The 24,720-nt window shown below is 34.4% G+C and overlaps 1 protein-coding gene across 4 annotated transcripts in view; it reads right to left on the reverse strand.

Annotated features, from left to right (window-relative positions):
• Nucleotides 1-766: 766 nt before the first annotated feature.
• The window catches only part of LOC150079888 (tetraspanin-11-like), a 78,983-nt gene continuing 55,029 nt past the window's right edge, over nucleotides 767-24,720 (reverse strand). For 3 of the 4 annotated variants that reach the window (XM_090382330.1, XM_090382331.1, XM_090382332.1), the window contains 8 exons: nucleotides 17,859-17,924; nucleotides 15,927-15,998; nucleotides 15,642-15,836; nucleotides 11,818-11,892; nucleotides 10,084-10,185; nucleotides 4,654-4,833; nucleotides 3,313-3,396; nucleotides 768-1,136 (listed from right to left, as the gene is read on the reverse strand). In XM_090382330.1, coding sequence (XP_090238456.1) covers nucleotides 1,089-1,136; nucleotides 3,313-3,396; nucleotides 4,654-4,833; nucleotides 10,084-10,185; nucleotides 11,818-11,892; nucleotides 15,642-15,836; nucleotides 15,927-15,989 — 747 coding nt within the window. In that variant the 5' untranslated portion in view covers nucleotides 15,990-15,998; nucleotides 17,859-17,924 and the 3' untranslated portion in view covers nucleotides 768-1,088. Of the gene's footprint in view, nucleotides 1,137-3,312; nucleotides 3,397-4,653; nucleotides 4,834-10,083; nucleotides 10,186-11,817; nucleotides 11,893-15,641; nucleotides 15,837-15,926; nucleotides 15,999-17,858; nucleotides 17,925-24,720 lie in introns of all 4 variants that reach the window. The other variant, XM_090382333.1, reaches the window with a different exon arrangement.

The following is a 24,720-nucleotide window of genomic DNA, read 5'->3' on the forward strand; positions in this document are numbered from 1 at the left end:
CAATCTTTTTTTATCAAGTATTTAATTTAATTTAATTTATTAAATACAAAATATTAAATTAAATTAATGTTAAAAAAAAGTACAACTTATTTTAAAAATTGATTGTGTTTGAAAATATTGTTAAAAGGTAGGAACAATCAGAATTAGTCTATAATTATTTAAAAAAATGTCCATCTATGTTGGCAATGCTAATAAATTAAAGTGTTCTTTATTCCTTCCAACTCGTGCAATTCATAAAATACTTTCCTAGTCTAATTTTATGAAACAACACTCATGCTACTTATACTTGATATGCGTTTATAGACTAAAGGAGTGCAAATATTAGAAACAAAACATTTTATCCGCATCACAGTAAATAGCTATAAGAATACTGCAGTATACCCATTTACTCAAAAATTATCTTAAATATAATTTATGATATAAAAAGTGACTTGTGCTTTGTCATTTCAAAAACTTTGCAAGACAAATTCACTATAAATGCCCATATAAGTTCTTTGGTTGAACTTTTATTTTTATTATTAATTTTTTTTTTTTTTTTTTTACAAATGTGTAGATCTTTATAATGTTTATTAATGCATAAACATTTTTCCAATGCTAATTTTTTTAGTTAGTCTATTATAAAAAATAAAAAAAAAAAGGATAAAAAGGTATCACAACAGTAATCCACTTCAGCTCTGCCAAAATATCACAGTGGCAAATGAAATGGTGAACACCATGCAGGAAAAGGGCATTTTAAAAAAAATTCAAAATTAAATTAATAAAAATTAGTTTTTTTTGTTTGAGACATACGATATAGAAAGGACGAATGACTAATTATTCAATCTAAGTAATACCTACCCTCAGTATGCATCCATCTTTCTGATGGACAAATAATACAAGATGCGAGGATTTCTTCCCTCGATAAAAATGTATAAAGAAAAAATTTTAAATCTGAGTATAACACCCATTTACAGATCAATATACACTGGAATGTGTGCTTACAGAACAATACTTTAGAAACGAGGCACTTTTGACAGTTTGGTATCTCACAGAAAATAGGTAGATGCTCTGATGACTGCAGAAAACGAAACTGGGATCACAGAAAGGTGTTAGTCAATCATCAAAAATAGTGCACACGATAATACCATACCAATGATCTGTGGGGAGAAAAAAGAAAATTGTGTAATTAAACAGTTTAAATTACTGAACTTAGTTAAGATTTTTCAATACGAAATATGCTACCTTGAGTTAAAATAAGCGATTTTTACAATTTTCATCTTTATAAAGAAGAGAACTTGATAGGATAAAGAATTTTTTTGACATGTCAGAAACTGATGCATTAACCTAGAATTAAGTTATGTAAAGCCAAGAGATATCTAACAAAAAAATAAAATAAACAACAGTATTTTACCATTTTAACCACTTAAAATGTGATGTGAATAAAATTACTTAGGTTCACCTGACAGAAAGAATTGATTCCTAAAAATAAATATCAACATCCATTTTAATGATACTATCCTTGGAATTTAAGTACAGACAAAAGCAATGCATTTGTAAGAACAGAAGATAACAATAAATAAGGGTTAGTTGCATAACCAGTTACTGTTAACTTATTTGTAGGAACACTGAAAAGTTCTGTAGGTACGGGGCAGGGGTGGTCATGACTTATGCACTAGTTGTGTTTCTGGAACACTTGCATAAAGAAAGATTCGTGCAAATTAAGATCTGGTATTCCATGGAAATACATTAAAATTTGTGGGATGGATTCTGCGAACACAGACTGTTACATTGTAACAATTTTTCAGCTTATTTCATGCAGACAAATTAAGTTTTTTGTAATTAACATAAGATAAAATTTGCTTGTACTGTATGAGAAAAGAATTGTGTTCTGAAAGTTATAAACATGCAAACATTTAAAAAAAAAAAAAAAAAAAAAAAAAAAAATTTGACAAATTAAAACATTGGACTTTCTTAAATCTAATTTAAAAATATCATTCACTGCAATCTTTTGATTTCAATTTTGAAAGCATTTTTTGACCCTTATGAACATATAGTATGTTATTCAAAATCATGAAAAATAAGACCACAAAAATCATAATTTCATGACCTTTTTTGTGGTTGGAGCATAAATCTTATGGCTTTGAACAAAATCTTCACAATCAGCTCTGACATGCTACTCGAGAAAACAGCCAACCCGGAAAGTAAACTTGGCAATTCTCCAACAATTACTAGGTTTTCCTAATTTCCTAAAAATAGCTAGAGAATTGGTTGCCAGGATAATGGATTGTCAGATGTTCAAGGGTCAACATTCAACTTTAATAATAATTTCACCTTTTACTATTAGAGGTGTAATTAAAATTACTTATAAAAAAATGGTGATGGTATAACCTTAATTTATCCACCAGTATAATTGGGCTTTCAAGCTGGTTGTATTTGCAGCAGAGAGATTTTACTCAATTTTCAGACACAATCTATATATACATGAAATCAGAATAGAGTTATTTATGACTTCCATGGATGGCTTTTCTCATTTATCTGTTATATGCACGATTTACAAAGAAATTAAATTATTCTTTAGATCTGGCCAACCTGCAGCCTGCCATATGATTTTTATACTACTGACTATCAGTGGGAAACCATTCACTAGCTGGACTCGGCATGATAAGTAATGAGAAATATAGTACTAGACCAGCTGTATGTCCCCGAATCCCCACCACTCCTTCCCTTCTTCGAACTGGAAACTCTGCAGATGGAAGTAGTTGATTTACAGTGCAACAATGAATTAAAACACATTCACGCCAAGACATCAAAAATCAACTTTTACACCACATATTGTGACAGCAGAAAAGCATCCCAAATTAAGATTTTTTGCACAAAAAGTTGTGAGCACCTTCGGATCCAGATAGGTTTGCGAGACTCTTCAAAAATGAAATTTATTAAAAGTAAATCTCGAGCTTCAATAACAGATGAAAAGCAATTAAGATGGGCAACTAACAATATTGAAGTAGATTTTAAAAAATTGAGTGATCACAGAGAAAAGCAAATATCTCATTGATGTAGATATATAAATAAAAATGAAGGAATAAAATAAATTTTTATGACATTTCATTTTTTATTTTTAAAAGATTGTTTTATTTTGTGTGTGGCCTGTGGAAAACTTTAGCTTGTCAAGGTGACCCGCAGAATGATTTGGGTTGGCCAGGCCTGCTTTAAAATGAATGACTTCATCGCTGATCTCCAGCAGAAGAAATTTTGGAGCAATTTTTGACTGCGACATTAACCTGCAAGCACTTTGGTCAAAATGTTTTATAAATAATATAGAAGGCAACTTACCAGGATACATGCAATTCCTATACCAATTCCTCCCAATACTACAGCATGGCTTTTGATAAACTCTTCCAATTTTTCATAGCAATCCTGTACAAAACAATGAATGACGTTATTTAAAAAAATATGCATAAAAGAACGTAGTTTAGTTTAGTGACACTTTTCCTTAACACTGAAAAACTGAATTCTGCAGATAATTTTCAGAAAAGAAGATTACAAAGTTACAAAAAAGGGCTAAAAACTTTTACCATTATAAAATTTTACGATGAGAATTTGATAGTGAAGTTGGCTAGTCAGTTCCGTTATCAAGAATTATAGTATATTACTAAATGTATAATGTTTGTTAACCCATTAGGCTTTGGTCCTAAATTTCATTTTAGGGTTTACTAACTATTAAATTTCAATTGAAATTTAAAAAAGTATAATACCCTATCAGATTCTTCTTTCCCCTCATTCAAAGCCTTTTCATTCAAGAAAGTACATTCAAATTTGACACACACCTTCAGTCAGTTTATTTGGGGCTTGTCAGGTAGTGTTTTGCTATTTCAGTGGTTCGATTAGATTCAACTTCAGCCCAACTGCATAAATTTAAAACTTTTCGTTAAATGTAAATTGTTGCAATACCATAATAAGACACTTTAACAATGCATCACCTGTAGGTTATGAGCTAATTTGTTTCTTTTTAACACTTGGCACTGTGCTGATTTTAATACTTCAATATGTACTTTCAAACAAGCACCCTACCCTCACTCAATTTTACTATTGCAAAATCTTATTTTCCCATTCACAATGTAGGAAGTGCTAAGATGAAGCAACCTAAACCCAACTGACCTGAAATAAATTAAACCAAATACAGATTCATCTACTGGGTGCACATTGAATATAAACAATGTACCCAGGGACAATGAAGGGGAAGTGGAGCAAGCTACATGCATTATAACAAATAATACAGATCCGGAAACAACTAACTTAAAAATTAAAGATATTAATATAAAAAAAAAAAATAATGGAAAATGTAGTTGTTGAAAATCAGAAAATTTTGATAGATTTATGCCATTCAACCTTTAAGTGTAGGTGAAGTTAGGGTACTGCATAAAATTGAAGCTGAATTATACCTTGCTCTAAAGAAGGCACATGCAATACTTTCTCTAATATAAGTAATCTAGTACAGTTCTTAAACCTAAATCTTATCTTTTCATTTGGAATCAATTTTTTTTCACTTCTGCAAATGTGCTTCGTTCTTTAGTTAAATTTAACAATATTAAAATTAAATCACTTTGTAAGTTTCATTTATCTTTGAAAATTCAAAAGTGATTATAAGGCATTTGAAATGCATTTAATACTTACTGCATTGTATACTTTTCCTTCGGGTGTGTTCTGACAAAGTTTCACAGCTTCTTCATCGTCTTGCTCTTTACAGCAACTTTTTGGTACTTTCTTGGTGTCTTTCATACGTTGATTTTTTTGCCATGCCAAATAGGGCTTGGTGACACCCTCAAAATTCTCCTTCATGCCACAGCACTTGAACTACATGTAGCAAGAGAATAAAAAATATTTTTTTTTTCAGAAACAATAAAACACAGTTATGAAAGAAGAGAAATAGAAGACATAACAGGAAAGGGGGCCAAAAAAAAAAAAGTAAATTGAAAATATGAAAAGAACATGAAGTGGAGAGGGGGACCACTTTGTAAATTTTTTTTTCTTTACTTGAGAAATTTGAAAATTATAAGGGGTTTACACCAATAAACCCTTTTACCCCTGCTCTTTTCATATCACACAAGTGGCAGCAGCCAGGATCGAGGCTGCTAGATTTCAGCCTCTCTCCAAAACAACCTGATTTGGAAAATTCCAAACTGGAGAATCCCCCCCACCCCCTTTCAAAACAAAATTCACTAAAGAATTTCATTTTGAATGGAGGTGGGGGAAGCATTAAAGGACCCAAGCAATCTTTGAAAAAGAATATCGAATTAGTAATGGTAAAAAAAAAAAAAAAAAAAAAAAAAAATTTTAATTATTGGGATAGTTTGATATAGTTTCAAATCTGACTGAAAACTCTTAATATTTTTCAACTTATCTGCATTTTTTAAGAATCATAAAAATTGTCATTCCTAGTGAAATAGCACTTTTAATTCTGGAAAATTCATTCATTCACCATTTCTCAGCTGAATTTCAATGATTTTATTAATCAACATGATTATGTAATTAATTTACTTTCTTCTCCAAACTTTTTATACAATATAATTGTACACTCCACCTAACAGCTTACGTTTTGGAATCACATTTCATTCTTAATTTTCAAAGTTTTTATTAAAATAGGAACAACTTGTTTACTAATTTTTATTAAAATATTCTCTATTACGTATAAAAATCAAAAAACTTAAATAATATTTAAGAATTTCTAGAATATTCCAGAAAGTGCAGATGATTTCTGAATGTGGTAGATGATTCTAGAGTGTTTTGAAATAATATAAATTAAGGAGTAAGAGCTTTAACTTATAAAATAAAAAATGCCCATCATTCAGAAAGAGTAATAAGTTGTGTTTCATGATAAACATGGCAAGATATAAGGAACTGTGTTGAAAAAAGAAGTGCTATCATAACTCGGTATAAAGTTATTCCATGAGAAGTACTGGAAAAAAAAACTAGGTGTTTATTTTAAAGGAGTACAAAATACTGTTCGATGATTCAAGGAGACCAGCAGTGTAAAGGACAAGCCACGATCAGGATGACCGTGCGTAACAATGGAAGCACAAAATAAGACCATAACACTGATTTCTAAATGCAATCAATGACTGACTTACTGCACCTGATATCTGAGCTGAGTTCAATAGGAACAGAGAAAACTCCATTGTCTACATCCACTGTAAAACTTCATCTTAAACAAGATGGAATTCGTGGTCATATAGAGGTCCAAAAACCCTTAATTAACACTTGAAAAAAAGTGGTTGGCTTGCGCTAAGAGCCATCAATATTGGATAATTTAAGAGTGGAAAAATTGTACCGGGGATGGATGTATCCAACTGTAGAGTTTATGCGAGATGATCACTGAAGAAAAAAAAATGGTGCCACATTGCTTAGTGCCGACAGTCAAGCACAGTGGTGATTCCATCATGATCTAGGGTTGCTTGTTTTTGGAGAGTGAGTGGCATCAACTGAATTAAAGGAATTTTAAGAAAAGAAGGCTATAAAAACATTCTTGAACATAATGCAATATCCTCTGGACTTTTGACTTTGTGAAAGAAATTTTATAATTCAACAAGACAATGACCTGAAGCACATCTCTAAGCTGTTCATGGACTTTCTAGCACCCAAAAACCAGGAGGAGGGGGGTATTGCAAATTATGGTTGGCCATCCCAAACACTTGACTTAAACTCAGAGCTTTTATGGAATCATCTTGACTACCAATCTGTGAAGTCTACCCATCTTAACAAAATTTAATGTGAAATCTTGCAAAAACCTCGCAGATAGTTTGGAACAATATTAGTGAAGACACTTATAAAATTAATTACCAGAATGCCATGTCTGTGTTAGGCAGTGATAAAATCTTGTGGAGGATATCTTGATGAGATAAAAATCAGCATAATCATTTCAATTTTTTACTTGTGCGTTTTTTTTTTTTTTTTTTTATATATAATTTTATGACAACTCCAAAAATTTGGAGTTGTCAAATCCAAAAATTTCAAATATTTTCTATTTAGCAATCTTTATTGCTAGATATTGCTTTATATTCGTTTAATAATATTCATTCTAGACTCAGATTTACATTGGAAAGGGAGGATACAGATACAAAGTCATTAAACTTTCTAAATTTCACGCTTACTCGGGACTCAAATAAAATCCAATTTAGCCTCTATCGAAAACCTACAAACACCAGTATGCTTCTACGTTATAATAGCTATCACCCGTTCACCTACAAAAGATTGATTATCTTTAATCAATTTCTAAATGCCTATAAATATTCAGCGATGGAATCTGCTTTGGGCTCAGAAATAGAAATATTAACTAGCAGGCTCTTAAACAGGGGCTATCCCCCAACTACAATAAACCAAATTAAGGTACAAGCTAAGGATAGGATACAAAATACTATGCCCAACCAACAATAATAATATCAAAAAATACTTTATTTCTGTTCCATATGTTGAACAATGTCACAAACAACTTGAACAGATTCTTTAAAGATACCGAATTTAAAATTCTGGCCAGGCCAATACGGAAATTACACACTATACTGAACAATTGCTCGGTTCTTTCCTCGTTCGCGACACAAATTAATGACCCGGTATACAACATTTCTTGCAGTGATTGCGACTCTTCTTACCAAGGTTCGACAAGTTTTTCTCTGAATATTCGTGTTAATCAACATGAGGCCTCAGTTTGTGCTTCTCATTCGGCAGCGTCAGAATTAGCCTTTCATGCCATTAGCGAAAAACATTTTTATTTAACGAGGCCAAAATACTTAAATGTCCAATGTAATTATACGCGACTATTAATTGCAGAAACCATAGAAATTAAATTACACAAGAATTCTGTTAAATGTTCATCGGCCATATTTGATCTTCGATGTGCGGGCTTTTATGTGCATGTGCGAAGACAAATAATCACTATTTAAGTTTCGTGTTCACCCCTATTCAGTAATTTTCATTCCTGTGATCACGACATAACAGTCGAAAAGCATTTTGAAATTTTTCATTAAATTCTTTAATTTTCATATTGTGTTAATTTGATTTTTAATTATTTTTTACTGTAATGCAAGTTTTTCGATTTTTTCGTTTTAATTTCTGGAGGGTATCATACGGAAGTGTTCTACGTACTATATTGAGGTAAACTCCTCTTATTATTTTACAAATAAAAGGTTTAATAAAGCAGCAAAAAAAAAAAAAAAAAAGAAATCATCAACAGACAATGTTAAATTCTTCCAATTTTCACTCAAATGTTAGGGAATGTATCCTATATTATAATTTTTTCCCCATCGGCAAAAAGGGGAGATATTTTAATTGGATAACATTGAGAGAATTACATGAGTCACAGAAAAAGCTTGACGTGGGCTGTTGTCATAGGGTTTTAGGCACATTAGTGACTCAGGCCATATTGTGCCATTGTGTGTTCACAGGCCAATTTTTATGCTGTGTGGCCAGCCTCCACCTGAGCTCAGCTAATTACAGCAGTCTTTGTCAAATAGGATTTTAGAAATTCCTCCCATCGTTTTTGGGAATCAAACCCAGACATCAAATGAGCGACAAGTAGCAAAGAAACTACACACTGTCATGGACTGCACAGCCTGCAGTTATGAGTTTATCAGACATGCCATTATGCATCTCCCCATATGGCTTCAATGGTTGATCAAAAAGAACCTAGTATAGGATGATTATGAAGAATCTTGATCATTTCAGGGCTTAATATTTTAATGTATGAAACCACATGTGTTCAGGAACAAGGTTTTGGCAATAGGGCATTTTTGCCTCCTAACTACCACATTTTTTGTATATCAAGGCATGTGAAACAAGATATAAATATCTCAATGCTGGTTTTTGTACATCATAATCATGATGCTAACAAGCAAGCAAATAAACCATATTGTAAAACTATTATACCCATTGATGCAGCAATCTAGTAGTACTCAGTATTTGTGATGGTGATGCTCTGAATACTAATACAATGTAGCCATCTATATGAAATTTGAAGCAACATGCTGCATTTGCCAGAGGCAAAGGATGCAAGATGGCCTCCTACTTTGATGGCTACTGGACACTAGAGTCATGAAGATCTATCATACCATAAGAAAAGCTAAACACACATAAGGGGAAGCACAGGCAGCTGTGCTGTGTTAACTTTTACAGTAGGAAAAAGAAATGTTCAGTTTGCACTGCAGTTCCTGGGGGGGGGGTGCTTCTGAAGTTCAAAGTTGAATTGGATTGTTACCTTTTAGAAATGGATAAATTGTGATTGATTCAGTTTTTTTTTTTTTTTTTTTTTTTTTTTTTAGAGGGGAGGGGAAGCTAATTAATACTAATACAAAAAATGGAGGTTAACTCTCAGTGGCCAAGCAGCAATCCCATGGACAGATGAGATAAACACTTCAGTCTTATTGATGGGTCAATATTCACAGTTTAATCACTTGGAAGAGAAACCCATGTTCAACTGTTGGTAAGCCACAACATCAAGCTAAAGTCACTATGAATGTGGCACCACAGAAGAAAGCAAACTGGAAGGACTGCAGATGTGAGCACTGATGCAAGGTACATACCACTGGACATTGTGAAAGAAGTGAAAACCATCCTAAGAGCATTTTTTCAGAAACTTTCTAACAGAACGGTCTTCTCCAGATACTCCAGCCCTTCCTACCTCATCCTAGAAAATTTCTAATTTTGGACATTAAAATGCAAGCTCATGTGCACTGCAACAAACTAAAAGGAGCCATTTGGATGAAATGAATGAGTCTGCAACATACTGTATTGCTCTCTGAACACAATGCTTTATGAATAATGAAAGAAAGCAAACCAAACAGAGTGAAGTGAATTTGGAATACAATTAACTACAACTGTAGTAATACAAGGCAACTCTGGTGGAAAAACTCAAAACTTCCATATTAACACACACACACACACACACACACACACACACACACACACACACACAAATTTAATTTTATAACAAAATTTCACATTATGAAATGACAATACTTGCATGCTGAAGCAGTAATGATTTCTGTAAAACTTTTCTAATTTTGAATAACTTTTGCTATTCCTAATATTTATAAAGAATAAAAAAATACTTACAAATTTTTGGACATTGTCCCAGCCTTCATTTTTTTTATCATTATTATTGGGGTCATACTCCATTAAAGCATCACTCATTGCTTTAGCTGTCTCAGATTTTACCTGAAAGGGATATAAATATTGATTTCCCATATTTATTGTTAACCCCTGGCCAAAGTACTGCGATGGCCTATTGTAACAGAATTTAAAGCTAGCAGAAAAAAAAAAAAAAAGGTATTAACTTATGAATCCAACATCAAACTCCAAAAATTATACTTATTACATGCATACACACAGTAATCATTTTATAAACTCGCAAATCTAATATTAATTTTCTATTAATAATTTATTGTAATGAGAATGTTCTTTACTCAGTTTTTTTTTTATATTATTGAAATACAGGTACACAATTCCCACATAAGTAAATTCTTACATTAACAATATGAACATTGTTGCAATTTAAAAGGAACCTGTCTTGCTGTTCTTATACTGTGTTGCCATAAAGGCATGAACTTGAATAATTGAAATAGTCAAGTTCAATCTTAACAATTCTTCCTCATCTGCAGTTTCCAAAGTACCATCTATGGTGGGGTAAAAGATAAAGGGAAACAACTGTATCGTTATGATAAAAAAGGTGACTGCATCAGAAAAAGGGTTGCATTCACAGAATTTATACATCTATTGAGCTGCAAGGCAGTATAGTTCCTGCTTAGCATCCTTTATGAAAAATGGTATCATAGCCAGAGAACATGAATCATCCCGTTCTCGGTGATCAACCTCATCATCATACCATGCAGTTCCAGTTCTCCCTCGGTCTTTTGCCTATTAGCTTCCCTTCAATTATATCCAACAAATGCTTGAGCCTAAAACACTTCCAATCTAATTTTTATTCATTTTCCTTATATCCTTTATCACATTTTTCTTTCTTTCCCTTCTCGATACTTCATTTCTAACTCTATCTAGCCTCCTACAACACCTATATCTCAAAATCTTAAATTCTCAGAGAGAAAGATGTTCCATATAAAACATTCAACAAACCTCTTCCTTAACTTGACTATCCACACTTACTGTGAATATCTGCTTCCTCTTCTCAAATACTATCTTATCTAATGCAATCCTAGTTTTAATTTCCTTGTCTTCCTAAAAAAACCTGTAACCAGCTTTCTATCAGACATAGTACTAGTATTAGCCATCAGGTATTGCTGCAATAGCCAAAATAAAATAAAAATACTGAAATAAAACTAAATAAAACAAAAAATAAATTATAACAAAAAGAAAACAACCTATATGTCTCCATGATCGTGACGGCAACCATCCAATTGATTTTTGAACTTCTCCAAGCTGCAGCCTCAACCATTTAAGGAGTGAACTTATTCTAGTATTTATCAACATGCTGGTTACAAAAAAGTTCTTACAATCCAGTTTAAATCTCTTTCTCTGTAATTTGAATTTATGGCCCCTAGTTCTGGAGTCTTTGTAACAATTTTGCCTTCACTCATTTTACTATTACTCAGACCGTTACAGATTTCAATCAGGTCCCCAGTTGCCAAACTCTGTAACCACACATATTCAGTCTTTCCTTGTACAGATGTCCTTCTACAGTTCTCACCAAGTGGTCTACCTCTCTTTGGCTTTGGACCTTTTCAAGAAGCTCAATGTCTTTTTTCAGGTGTGATGTCCCTAACTGGGCACAGTATTCCAAGTGCAGTCTTACAATTACCTTATTTATAAATAAATAAATAAAAAAAAGCATACCTCATTTTTGTAGACATAGCCAAGGATTCCACCCACCAGCATAATGATAAAGATCATGAACAGAATGATAAAGAACTGAAAAGACAGTAGAATTACTTGAAGACTTTCTTTCAATAAAATTAAAATTTACCTTTAATTAATTACAAAACTAAATAAAAATAAAATAGAAATAAAAATAAAATATTTAATCACAGGCATATGACGAGGTTTTTTTTTTAAATATCACAAATGCACTCAGTTAAACAGGATTAAAAAAAAAAAAAAAAAAGTCACCCCATTTATAAACTTACAAAGTGGCCTGAGTCACAAAGAATATTTATACCAGCTGGGCCAGTCAAGGATATTTGAATCACGAACCGATTCAAATATTCTTAACTAGCCCAGCTGGTTGCAGAAAAATGTTTATGATTTGCCTCTTGATGTAAATATACAACTACTTCAGTAATACAGACAGGCGGCTCCTCCATAGCCAGGTGGGAAGGAGCAGCAGTGCGTAGCACACGCTTCTTGATTAGACCGGGGTTCAAGCCCGTCACCACCAAATACGGAGGATGCGGAAAGGTCAAGGGAATGACCACCGCATATTCCCGGAGCAATATGGCCTTAGTTGCTAATGCTCCTAAAAACCAAATAACAATACAGACAGGTACTGTATCACCTACATTACATGCACTTCAACTGATAAGGCTGAAGCACATCCAAGATCACTGTCCTCAAGGTATCTATTCTCTGGTTACCAAAAGGTTAGCCCAAAGCCACCTAAGTGGTATTCCCCAAATCATAAACGTTTTTCTCGCAACCAGCTGGTTTATGAGCATATCCAAGATCAACTCCCATGATCCTTTGAGCTATCTCCTCTCCCGACTCAGTTTTTCTTTGTTATGCATCAGAAATGGTGTCAAATGATGTCATTTCTGCATCGCAAAATTGTGACAAATTGATTTTACTACATCCGAAATTTAGTAGGTGCCACCAAAGATGTTTATACATCAAAAACCCTCTGATACAATACAACTTCGTTGTAACTGAACATGGCAGCCCATAAACTAATGTGCATACAATCGGATTTAATCATACTTTAATACACATGTACAGGATTCAATTGCATAATATATTGACATCTTTGTTGCCCTGAGACCACTGATAAACTTAATGAATTTAAATTTGCTGCATTTTTCCATCTTTTTTGAAAATTAACACGGTTAAACTTCAGTAAGGGATTAACTCAAAATCGTGGTGATTAGCAGCCTATTAATGCAATGCAGTGAGCAGAGCTATATCTGACCATTTGCTGTCACAAAGATCCATGGGTAAGAGTCTCTTACTGAAGTTTAACCATTAACACTATTATTTAGGAAGCATCTTCAGAGCCAGCTATAACAATTATGGCACAAGTGAAAACTAACTGCACAGAGTCGAAAATTGGTATTTGAAAGACCTAATATTTGCTTTCGCTACGAGTTCAGGAAGATGTGTATTTCTAGCATCCACTTAGTCTGGTCTGAAGTGTCCTTAACTCAAATGTGCAACCTTCTACTTTTGACTGGTGGTACGTATAATCAAAAGGTCATAATAGATTATTTCAATCATACTCAAAGTATTCGAATGACATAACAGAATTATTTCATTCAAACTGTTAGTAATTAAAAACTACTAATCATTCAATTATTAAAATCTCCGGCTAAACTCCATTATTTGGGTACCACTTGTCTCCACGCAGTGGGGCGTGGTTGTAGAACAGTGATTGTACAGAGTTCTGCGACTTGGTGATTATTGTGATGGCATTCTTTCTGATTGTTTTGTGTTGTTAGGGAGGAGGGTGCTTAGCATTGGTAGGGTGTTTAACCCCCCATCCTGCTGAAAATCGGAAAACGAGTTGGTCGAGATTCAGTATCGGGTACAGCCAATGAGAATGGCTCAGCTGGCTCCACCCAGTGGGCGGAGTCAACTTACGTCTAGACAATCACAACTGACACGGGTGCCACGCAGTGCGTGTCACCTTGTGCCGCACCTGTTACTTGGTGTTTTGATGTCACGTGGTTGCGGTTTAATCATCGGTCTTAATTACATTCGTAATTAAAAAAATATATACTTATTCGAATTTAAAGGCGAAATTAAACTAGAGGGTGAGGGGACCGAATCCCCTGTTGAAACGGGGGTCTGGGGCAGAGCCCCCAGTAAAAAAAATTAATTTTGAAATGTCGACTGATGAAAGGCAACACGAGGCACGCTGAGGTTTTTCTGGATTACGAAACCGAAAAATTAAAATAAAACAAACTATTGTTTACTGGTATTGTTCTCGGCTGAATAATTAATAATATTATAAATAATAATAATTCTGGAGGTGTGGGGGCTACCGCCCCCCCCCCCCCCCACACCCCCGGAATTATTTTTTTACTTTTTTTTATTATTTAATAAAAAATAATAAAGTAACTTAACTCTGTGAGTGGCTGATTACGATTGCATAATCACATTTTGGTCAGTTCTTGATTTGTGCGGGTGCCTGTTGCCTTGAAATCTCCTTTGTCACAGATATTTTTCACAGGAAACGGGCAAACACTAACAAAATCGAGGGAACATGGAGTGCTATTAAACGGCAACTCTCATTAAGCAAAGTAAATAATCAGTTCGACTCCTACCTCGAAGAGTATATGTGGGGAAGGAAACATTCCGCCAGCAGCGATTTAACTATGGAATTTTTAAAAGCTGTGAGCTTCGTGTATAAACCTGAAACCGAGGATTGAACGGGGACACCCGACCAATGAATTGAGTTGTTTTTCTTTGTCTCAGTTCAATCTGATTGTTTTTCATAGAAATAGCATAGAAAAACGTGCATTGTTGTTTATGTTTTTCATAGACACATTTGTTTGTTTCGTAAAATTTCCTTTTCTTTTTCTTCTTTTCAGCCTCTCTCATGTTAATGCTTGTAAAATATCCCCTAAAATTACCATTTCGTTTGCTTTTCAACCTTTCTCATTGTTAATGCATGTAAAATAGCATAGAAAAACGTGCATTTCTGTTTTGTAAAATTTCCCCTCAAATTATGTTTTATTTTTCTTGTTTTCAGTCTTTCTCATTGTTAATGCTGGTAAAGTAGCCTAGAAAAACGTGCATTTATGTTTTTTTTCAAATGTTGATTTGCCGTTGCTTTTCGTTAGTTCTATTTTCCTTTAAATTACCTTTTCTTTTTTAGCTCCAATTTTGGAGGGAAAATAGCGGGGGTTAGGGGGCGGCAGCCCCCACCAAAAATTAAAAAAAAAAAAAAAAAGAAGCATTTATGTGTTCACTAGCATCAGAAATTATTGTTGTTAATGCTCGCGAAATAGTCTAGTTATGTGCGGGCGAGAAGAATCAGTGATTGCATTTCGTGTAAATTTTTGTTTCTTGGTTTTTTAAAAATTGCTTTTTCTTCAGCCGCCATATTTGTTGCTGTGCCAAGTGCCGTCCGCGTGTCATTTCAAAACCACCGGGCGAGGAGAGGAGGGGGAACGCAGTGAGTGGGCGGAGTCACAACCCGTCAATCATTGCTTTCCCCCTCCTCTCCTCGCCGCCATTTTTGGTGGCTGTACCGGATATTGAATCTTTACCAACGAATTCTCGATTTAAAAACAGCGGCAAGTGGGGGGATAAATGCCCTAGGCATATCAACATAGAAAGGAAGTGGGCGGGGAAAACAGTGAGTGGCAACTGCCAATCACTGCTTTGTTCCTGTCCGTTTGTGGATTAGTACCCAAGATCTGGAGTTTTACCAAATTTCCGTATTGATTCTATCATGCCCATCACTACTTTTGACTAAAAACTAACAAAGAAAAACAAACACTTACCGTGAGCAGCATGCATTTTATTTCCTTGAGAGCCCCAAAGCAACCGAGGAAAGCAATCACAGTGACAATAACCCCAGTAGCTATGAGAATACTGGCAGAACTGATATATAAACTGTTATTGCCAAGAAACTCCTCAATTGATGACTTGTCGGCCAATGTCCATATTCCCACAGAAAATACAACGATTCCACCAACCTGTTCAAAATAAGAAAATCAATATACATATTAACAGACAGTGAAGGATTATAATCTTAAATCACAGTCACAGAAAACACGATAGCTTACGAGTATAATGAAGTTGGCAACGAAGAGGGCGTACTTTATAACTTTCGCAAATCCCCCTACCATCTTTGGAATCTGAAAAATACATAATAAATAAATAATAATATAAATATTATGTACATAAAATTAATGATGTAATAAAAAAATATTAAAATAAAAACTGTACTAACTAACTAACCAATACAGAAATTTTATTAGATACTCGTTTAAAAACCTTCAACAATTAAGTCGTATTTATATAAATAAAAAAGTGAGAAAAAATTAAATTTTTGGTATCGGTAGTTTACAAAACAAATTTCTTTAAATTTAACTGCTGCATTTGCAGAAAACAACCTTTAAATGTTTTCATATCAATGTTGCATATATTTCGTTAACAGTTGTCAAGACAACCGGTAATTGCATTCGCGTGAATTACTTCTAAGAAGTAGTCAGGCGCACGGTCTTGAATCGCATGGGAAGGTAGTATGCGATGTTTTTTGTTTGAGAACGAAAGAAATTGCATAGGCTATGTGCGGAATTTTTACGCTACAGCAATACACCGCAACCGCAAATATCATACCACACCTAGCTGGTGGTGGTGTCAGAAACAGTGTTATCAGGGTTATAGTTGCAATCTTTTCGGCAGAAGGAACATTGGGTGTGGGTTATGAACATCCTGAATTGTTTAAAATAATTCGAAAAGGGACGAAAGATAGTAGCAATCACTGAAACGATTTCAAGATAAAGTGAGAGATAGAGCTGTGCTCATTTTGTGGCAAGTTATCCAGCCCGAAACTGGAACAAATATTTATACTTTGAAAACATGACCTAACATGAAAGTAATATTTCCTTACCTTGTAACTGTGATGGTGGGAGTCACTCACCTCCAGTGTACCCCTGGGTGCGGTACTTTGAATGGACACCTCATGGGATGCCATATTCCTCAAATCTAACGCTTTCACTTTCGCAAATGATTAAACAACGATAATCCGGGTTAGCATACTCGGCGAAACTTTGAACAACAGTTTGGGGTCAGGTAATGGGAAAAGCGCGAGGAATAAAATCGAGGACAAGACTTCGTTTGCAAGTTTCTACCTAACTCGTTATTTATGATAAATATGTCACGTGATAGAGCTGACTGTCGCCTGGATAGAACCTGATGCACTGCGTTTTTCAAATCCTCTTGGATTTATGGAGAATAAGAAAAAATTGCTATTTCGCCTTAACGATGATTTTTTTTTTTTTTTTTTTTTTTTTTTTTTTTTTGCAACCAAATGAGTCCTAACCAAGGCCAAACTTCTCACCACTGCTTAATGTGACGATGAATTGAATAGACCAGGCACGTTTACCGTACTAGCATGTGAACAGGAGCATTAAATTGATCTTAAACAAAACTTAATATGGTGTATTTATTACAATTTTACTACTATCATTATTGTAATTAGTGTTTTTGGTTTCCTACGATCTTATCCTTGCTAATAATAGTAATAATAAGCAATTTAAGATAAACGAGTCCGATAGTAATCCAATTTGATCTTTTTTAAGCCCCCAGGTACATCATAAAATTTGATAGGCGCAATATGGCCTATGTAACCCTTGCGCCAGAAATCCCACAACAACAAAAAGATCATAAAACCAAGTTCGCATGCCACGTGTCATCCCTCTTATACTAACGTAGGAGAAAAAAAAAAAAAAAAAAAAAAAAAGGCGCTTAATTAGATACAGTTAAGTTTACTACTTTTGTTTACTAGTTACAGTTAAGTTTATTAGAAATTAAGACAAAATACTACCGCTATACTACAATCTTAATTGCTAATAATGTGCTATATATTAAGAAATGACATATTTAATTATAATCTCCAACAATTCGCTTAGAGTGCCGAAATAATTAAAAATGTTTTAGTTTTGACCATCTCTGTTTTACCTTAAGCTCTAAAGGAAATGGGAAACACTTACTTTATTCGTAGTTACTTCTGTCGAAGGGGTTGTTAAAACTCTCTTGCAAAAAAAGCAGCGATAGATCTGGAATTAAAGAGGAAAAATCTAGAACCCGATGTTTCTATTTTTCTGAACAACAATATAAGATACACGCGCTTTAATACAAAATAAGTATTACAAATATATGAACTGTATTTAAAAAAATAAAAAATACAATTCATCAGCTCTGTTGTTTACAGGGTTGACGATTACTAATTACATTTCTCTTCTTACCTGCCTTTCGAAGCATGCAGCGCTAAACGAAGATGTAATATTATCTATTTTATTTACTTCTTCGTCACCCATATAACTCACTGATAACACTCAAAAGTACAGGACAGACACAGACATTGAGTCTGGTTTCGAGAGTACTACTTTAACACCTGTCTGGGAAAGTGCAGGTATAATCAGAACAGATGTGGGGTTGGAAGAAGGCTAATGTAACTGAGGGTGTTGCCAATACAGTGTTGGAGTCATATTGTGTACATAGAGGAGACCTCTAATCGAAATATCACCTCTTAAAACTCATTAAATAGGATAATCATTTCGCTGATTATAACCTCTAATGTTTTAATTCCACTTGTAAAGAATATATTTTCTTTTTACTACAATATAAATAAAATCTCATGAATTATAATCAAGCGTATTTATATTTCGTAAATACTCGTTATGTTACAAACATCTAACATATATCCCCTACCACAGAAACACTGATTGGTAGCAATTCAAAAATGTTTCATTTTAATTGTTCCTTCACTTTTACGATATTTAAATAAGGGCATGGGACGGGGAGATATATCTCCTACACCCGAAAGGTAATTGGGTAAAAATTTGAAAAGGAAAATAATAATTTCATGAATGCTCCATACAAACAAAGTGCATTCCTATCAAAGGAATGCATTCAGTATCATAAAACTTACCCTGCCCTAAAATAAGCGTCCGATTTATCTGAACTTTGGTATACAAAAATGCAAATAGGTAAGGATAAAAACAAGAAATAATCAAACCATGAGAACAATAGATATTTATTTAATCAACTCGAAAATGTAGCATAGGTTAACACGAAGTATTACCCAACCTCCCCATCCCTCAAGCAGCCATGTGTCTTAGCATTGTATTAAAAAGGTATCTGATATCCACATGAGGCATTGCCTGAGGTAACTCTTCTCTTAAAGCCACTGTGGTTCGGGCTGGCTGAGGCATGGTTTTAAATTGCCATCACATCACAAACATACACAACCGATGATAAATCAAGAGTGCTAAAGTCCTGGGAAGCATGTGTATGTTGCAGAGAAACTATCTGACATTAGCGATATACGACCTGATCCATATTCTTTGGGAATAAAGGGACTATCAGAGAAATGGTAAAGGTACGGGTTCAACATAATCTGCGAAAATACCTTGGGCAAACGTGCAGCTTCAACATAATCTGTGAGAATACCTTGAACGAAATCCAGTGGTGCTATCACAAGAGGTTCCACCCCATATTAGGATGCGTTCGTTTTGTACTGTTCTGTTCTGTTTTTTTTTTTTTTTTTTTTGTTGAATACAAATAAATACACTTCCATTTACATTCAGTACGGAAAAAATCAAATTATGATTATTATTTTACGGACATCCGTGCTTGTCATTTATATCCGTATAATTTATACCCGGAATAATCCACGGAAAAACTCTACTCCCTCCGTTTAAGATCGGCTAACTACAGCCTTAGTCGAAAGAATCTTAGAAGTTTCTTCAGTCATTGTTGGGAATTGTACTAGACCTTTCAAAAGAAATATCAGTTGGCCAAAGGCGTTTTACACCTTTGTTGTTAGGTGTTTTATTGCCGCTGATATACCAACGAAAAACTTAAAATCGATCTTGAAATGTGTTTCTGTCCGGATATGTTATTTCATGATCATTTTCACAATTATTGCCGCACGGATCATTTTGTCATCGTTCCCAACAGAACTTTGCAATCGTGCATCTGCAAATAAATAAAAAGAGTTTGTGTATACTTCGGGACGATTACATAAGAGTAGAAGAGTTCACAAGATACAGAGAATATAAGAGGTATACTGTATTTAGTATTCACGTGAGCTGGAATCACGTTCACTTAAAGCGCATGCCCTTTGTAATTGACCACTTGGCTACGAAAACTTTTATCGTTCGCTGATTGTGTCCTTCACACTAAATGTTCCAAAGACTAATTAATATAATTTCTAATTTTTCTCAGATAGATCGTAGTTTGCACCAATCTCTCTGAGAAATTTACAGAATATCCACAACCAACTAGAATAATTCATGGTTGCACAGGCTCTATGCATCTCAATATAATGCCAATATATATATATCGCAAATCTCGCAAAGGCGATCGAAGAACCGAACCGCCCCTCCATTCCCCGATCTGGAGTGCTGGTCTAGTCTATTGTTTATTTCTCGCTGCATAAGGACCACCGCTATACAAATCCTCTTTGCATAGCGGTGGTCTTTGTGGATCGATCGGGAGATGGAGGGGTGGTTCGGTCCTTCGATCGGTTCGCCTTTGCGACGATTTGTCTAGCGATTGAAATGCCGCGATTCCATGACCATTATTGGCCTCGTGGTCCTCTGTCGATATGGGACATAATGGTCAGTCTATTATTTTGTTACTCTGTTTTATTTTAGTAGTCCGTTTTAGTCCCGTTTTGGTGATATTTCTCGTCTCTCGGAACTGGTACCTTACAAAGGGGGTGCCGCTAAATCATTATATAATTGATTTATATTTTAAATTTAAAATGGATTTAATATTAATTGGGTTTAATTGAACTTCTAAATTATTTGGAGACTATCGGCTACAGTTTCAGTCTTGTTATCTTTTCTTCCCCCTCCCTATTGATTTAATTTTTATGTTAATTTTTTGCTCTACAGTTTTGCCATGCTACTGGCTTATGTAATAATTTGATTTTTATTTTTTATATTAATTATCGGTTACATATAAGAGGATCTGCGATCTGGGCGTTATTTTTGACCAGAAGCCCTCCTTTCTACCACACATAGACCACCTGCAAATAAAATTCTGTCGACTCCGGCGGATGCTTAAGCAACAACTTATGCATGTCCATGACCAGGCGGTTGGGTGCAGATATATTAAGACATGTGTCTATTCGGTCATACTTTATGGCGCAGAAGTCTGGACCTCAACTGCTGCAACCCATCTGAGACGGATTTTTGCGGGCGAATTTGGCTATTGAAGTGGGCTATATGGAAATTTCGGCTTCCCCCTGCACCATGGACCACCCAGATGGCAGCAGCTCTAAACATCAGACGTCTTCCTGCTATTATCCATGAGAAGTCTCGTCTTTGTTGTAAAAATGATGGTTGGCATTATTTCGGAACCAGACTTCTGGGCTAACTGCGGATGGAGAATCCCAGTACTAGGGTGGCCTGAAGTACTGGATTGGCCTTCGGGCCAATCCAGTCCATACACTCCTTGGATGCCGCAGTACATACACTCCTTGGATGGCAACCTCTACAAGTTCGCATTGGATAAAAAATATAGGCAGAACTTACTCCGTCGACTGCCTTCTCAGGATCACGTCACAGCACATTAGAACCTGCTCCCGAGGACCTGTCCATCACTGCCATGGATCCCTCATTACATTTTTCCAACTTTCTGCTCATATGATTCCAGCACTGTAAAAGAACTGCTCCCTGGAGAATAATTTAACTTGATTTTTATTTTTTATATTAATTATCGGTTATATATATATATATATATAAGAGGATAAACACAACATGCTGTTGTGTATATATTTTCATATGTAAATTTGCAATTTGTTTTCTCCAATGTTTAATCCTATACTTTTATAATTAGTAATAATATTGTTTTTTCTCCTATCTTATCCTTGATTGTATTTTTCTCCTATCTTACTTATCCTTGATTTACTGTAAACCCCTGGCTTGTAGCCGTGAATGGTATTGTGTTAAGAGTTCTTCTTCTATAAAGAGTTCTTCTTCTATACACGTGAACTAGCAAAACTCTCATTTGTTATTTTACGTAGTACCACTGATTTGTTTAAAAACTGGCCAATGAGCGATCTCGATGCTGCATTTTGTTTATATCAGAAATTTTGACAAGGAGTTCTCATTAATATTTTTTAAAAAATCTATAAACAAACATAATGTACGCCATTGGCAACCAGTTAGCACTGGCAGTGGCATATGAAGCAAGAAAGCAAGCTTATACAGCATCAGTTAAAAAAAAACTTCCATTTCACCCATCCATTCTATCCAAAAGTTTCTCCAGTTCTTCCTTGAATCTATTTAACAATAAATTCAAGAAGAATAGATGTACGGAAATTTTCCTTTAGCCATTGTGGAAGTTTGTAGCTTAAACAGATTCAAGGAAGAACTGGACAAACCTTTGGAGCGAATGGATGGGTGAAATGGGAAGGGTTTTTTTGCTGAAGATGTATAAGCTTGCTTTCTTGCATCATATGCCACTGCTAATGCTAACTGGTTGCCAATGGCGTATGTACATTGTTTGTTTATAGAATGTTTTAAATATTAAAGAGGACTCCTTGTCAAATTTTCCTGAATACACCACTGTGTAGCAATGCCCCTAGAGATCATGAAGACCACTTTGAATCGTGCAATTTTACAAAAAGTACGCGTGTTTTTACAATAAACTTCACATAATTTTTATGTGTATTTATAAGGTGGGGTGAGGGGGATTTAAAACCCTGTTTTGCAGTCATGTTATAAGTTACTGAATATTGAGTGTGATGAACATTCTCTGCAGCCTCTACAGAAGGCATTGACTTAGCATTCTTTTTTTTAAAATTAATATCATTATTTTTGAAGTAGTATTTCCTGTAGTGAAGTTAAAATATATTAATATCTTATTTCAAACTTCTGGATTACAGTTCTTTTCAGTATAAAAAAAAATAATAATAAAATCTCCTTGCCATAAATTGCAATTAGGCTTAGCGATACAAAAAACATAAGCCAAAAGTTAAGATAAGAAAGGTCAGGACACAGAACATAATCTAGTGACCTTCTCCTGTCGCAACGCATATTTCGTGTAGGAAAACATTTAAACAAAGATTATTCTGGGGGGAAGCCCGAAACATCACCCCTTAATTAAATAACAAAGTAAAAAAAAAAAAAAATTCTGAAAAATGTTATTATGTTCACGATTAATGTTCAGAAGCACCCTCTGTCAATTTACTGTATTTTAATGAAAATACATTTTCTTTCTTTAACATTCAGAACGGTCAACTACCTCAATTTATATTCAAACCCTTTGCACGCTAACGCTCTATGAAGATTACCGAATAGTCCATTGAACCTCCCCAGGGACTCACATCTGGTGAGTATGGGCTTGGCACACCCAATGTCCTGAGCTGGATATCATCATTCTTCTCTTTCTTGGTGATTCCTTTCTACTCTCTCTCAGGGTAACTTGGGAATTTTTTTTTTTTTTTTTTGACTGGTGCAGCATAAGCCTCAGGCTTCCTTGCATCATATGGCTAATAATAATAATAATAACTTCTGAGGTGAGTTTTCACAGCGTACTGGTTAATCCAACAGTAGGCAGCAAAAAAAAGTTAAAATTTAGTGGAACTCTGGAAATACCAATAAGTGAAAATATTATCTATTTTAGTATTTCAGCAACTGCATCATTTCACTTTTTTTTTTTTTTATGATGATGATGCCAAACACGAAAAGTATTGGAACCTACAGTACTGTGTACTGTGTACTGTCTATAGATTGAAGGTTGAAAAGATAGAAGGTACGTGTACATATTAAGCTTGAATTTCAGTTGATCATTATTTTAAAGAAAGAAGGAAAAGATAGTTCTGATTCTGTAGATAAACGTACTGGTGGATAGAGCCGAGTTGGTATAATCACAGTCCTTCCCTACTGGGTAAAAAAGATATGAGTTCGAATTCCGTCAACGACGGGAGGAATTTTTATGGATCTTTTTTACTGGCTGAACTGGTCTCAGGAAAGCATGGTTTTTCCTCCCGGAAACTGAGGTTTTTCGTCCAGCAAATAGCAAATCGACCACAGAACACACGCTATTTACAGACATTATATACGGCACAATATGGCCTAAATTGCTGATGCACTTAAAACAACTAAGCTGATGAACTGTGGACGTTAATCTGTTGGAAAACATCCCAACTGGTTAACGTCCATACTGTTCGGACTGATTTGAAATAAAAAGAGACGGAATTACAAATGCAAATTCAGAAGAACAGTACTCATGGAAATTGAAAAGACATGCAGCAGATATTGAACTTATGGAATTATTATTATTATTATTTTTTAAAATTTAGGCATCACTAACATGACTGTCCCTTTTGGATAGTTTAAGAACAGTTTTCAGGACATCACCCCTGATCTGGAAATAATATTTCAAGGATTTAGCTGAGTTGTAATTTTTAAAGGCTCAATTGCTGTTTAAAAGAACAGTAACGCTGAGAGCGAAAGAGAAAATCTAGTTTTTACTGATGCAGAGGAAGACTATTTGCAATAACTTTATGCCAAGAAAGGTGAGAAATCAGGTTATTCATTATAGTAAAGCAATGTGATATATTTTTTAATAGAATTCGAATTTTTGGTGCTTGAAGATGAGCTGAGTAACTTATTCCTTGAGAGATATAATACAGGATGGGTTGGCAGAAAATTAAGTTGGAGATTTAGACACAAGCCAATTGCTATATTCTTATTCTGAACAGTCTTAAATGTATATACAGGGTGTCTATAAATGGTGGGACCACTTTCAATAATTTATTGAACATGGAGTAAGAGAGATACCATTTACTTATTTATACCATGTGAAAGAGAAAACATGAAAGTTTCTCAATTA

This window comes from Mastigoproctus giganteus, chromosome 10 (assembly GCF_048544385.1).
Source record: "Mastigoproctus giganteus isolate SK-2022 chromosome 10, ASM4854438v1, whole genome shotgun sequence".
NCBI classification, from domain to species: Eukaryota; Metazoa; Arthropoda; class Arachnida; order Uropygi; family Thelyphonidae; genus Mastigoproctus; species Mastigoproctus giganteus.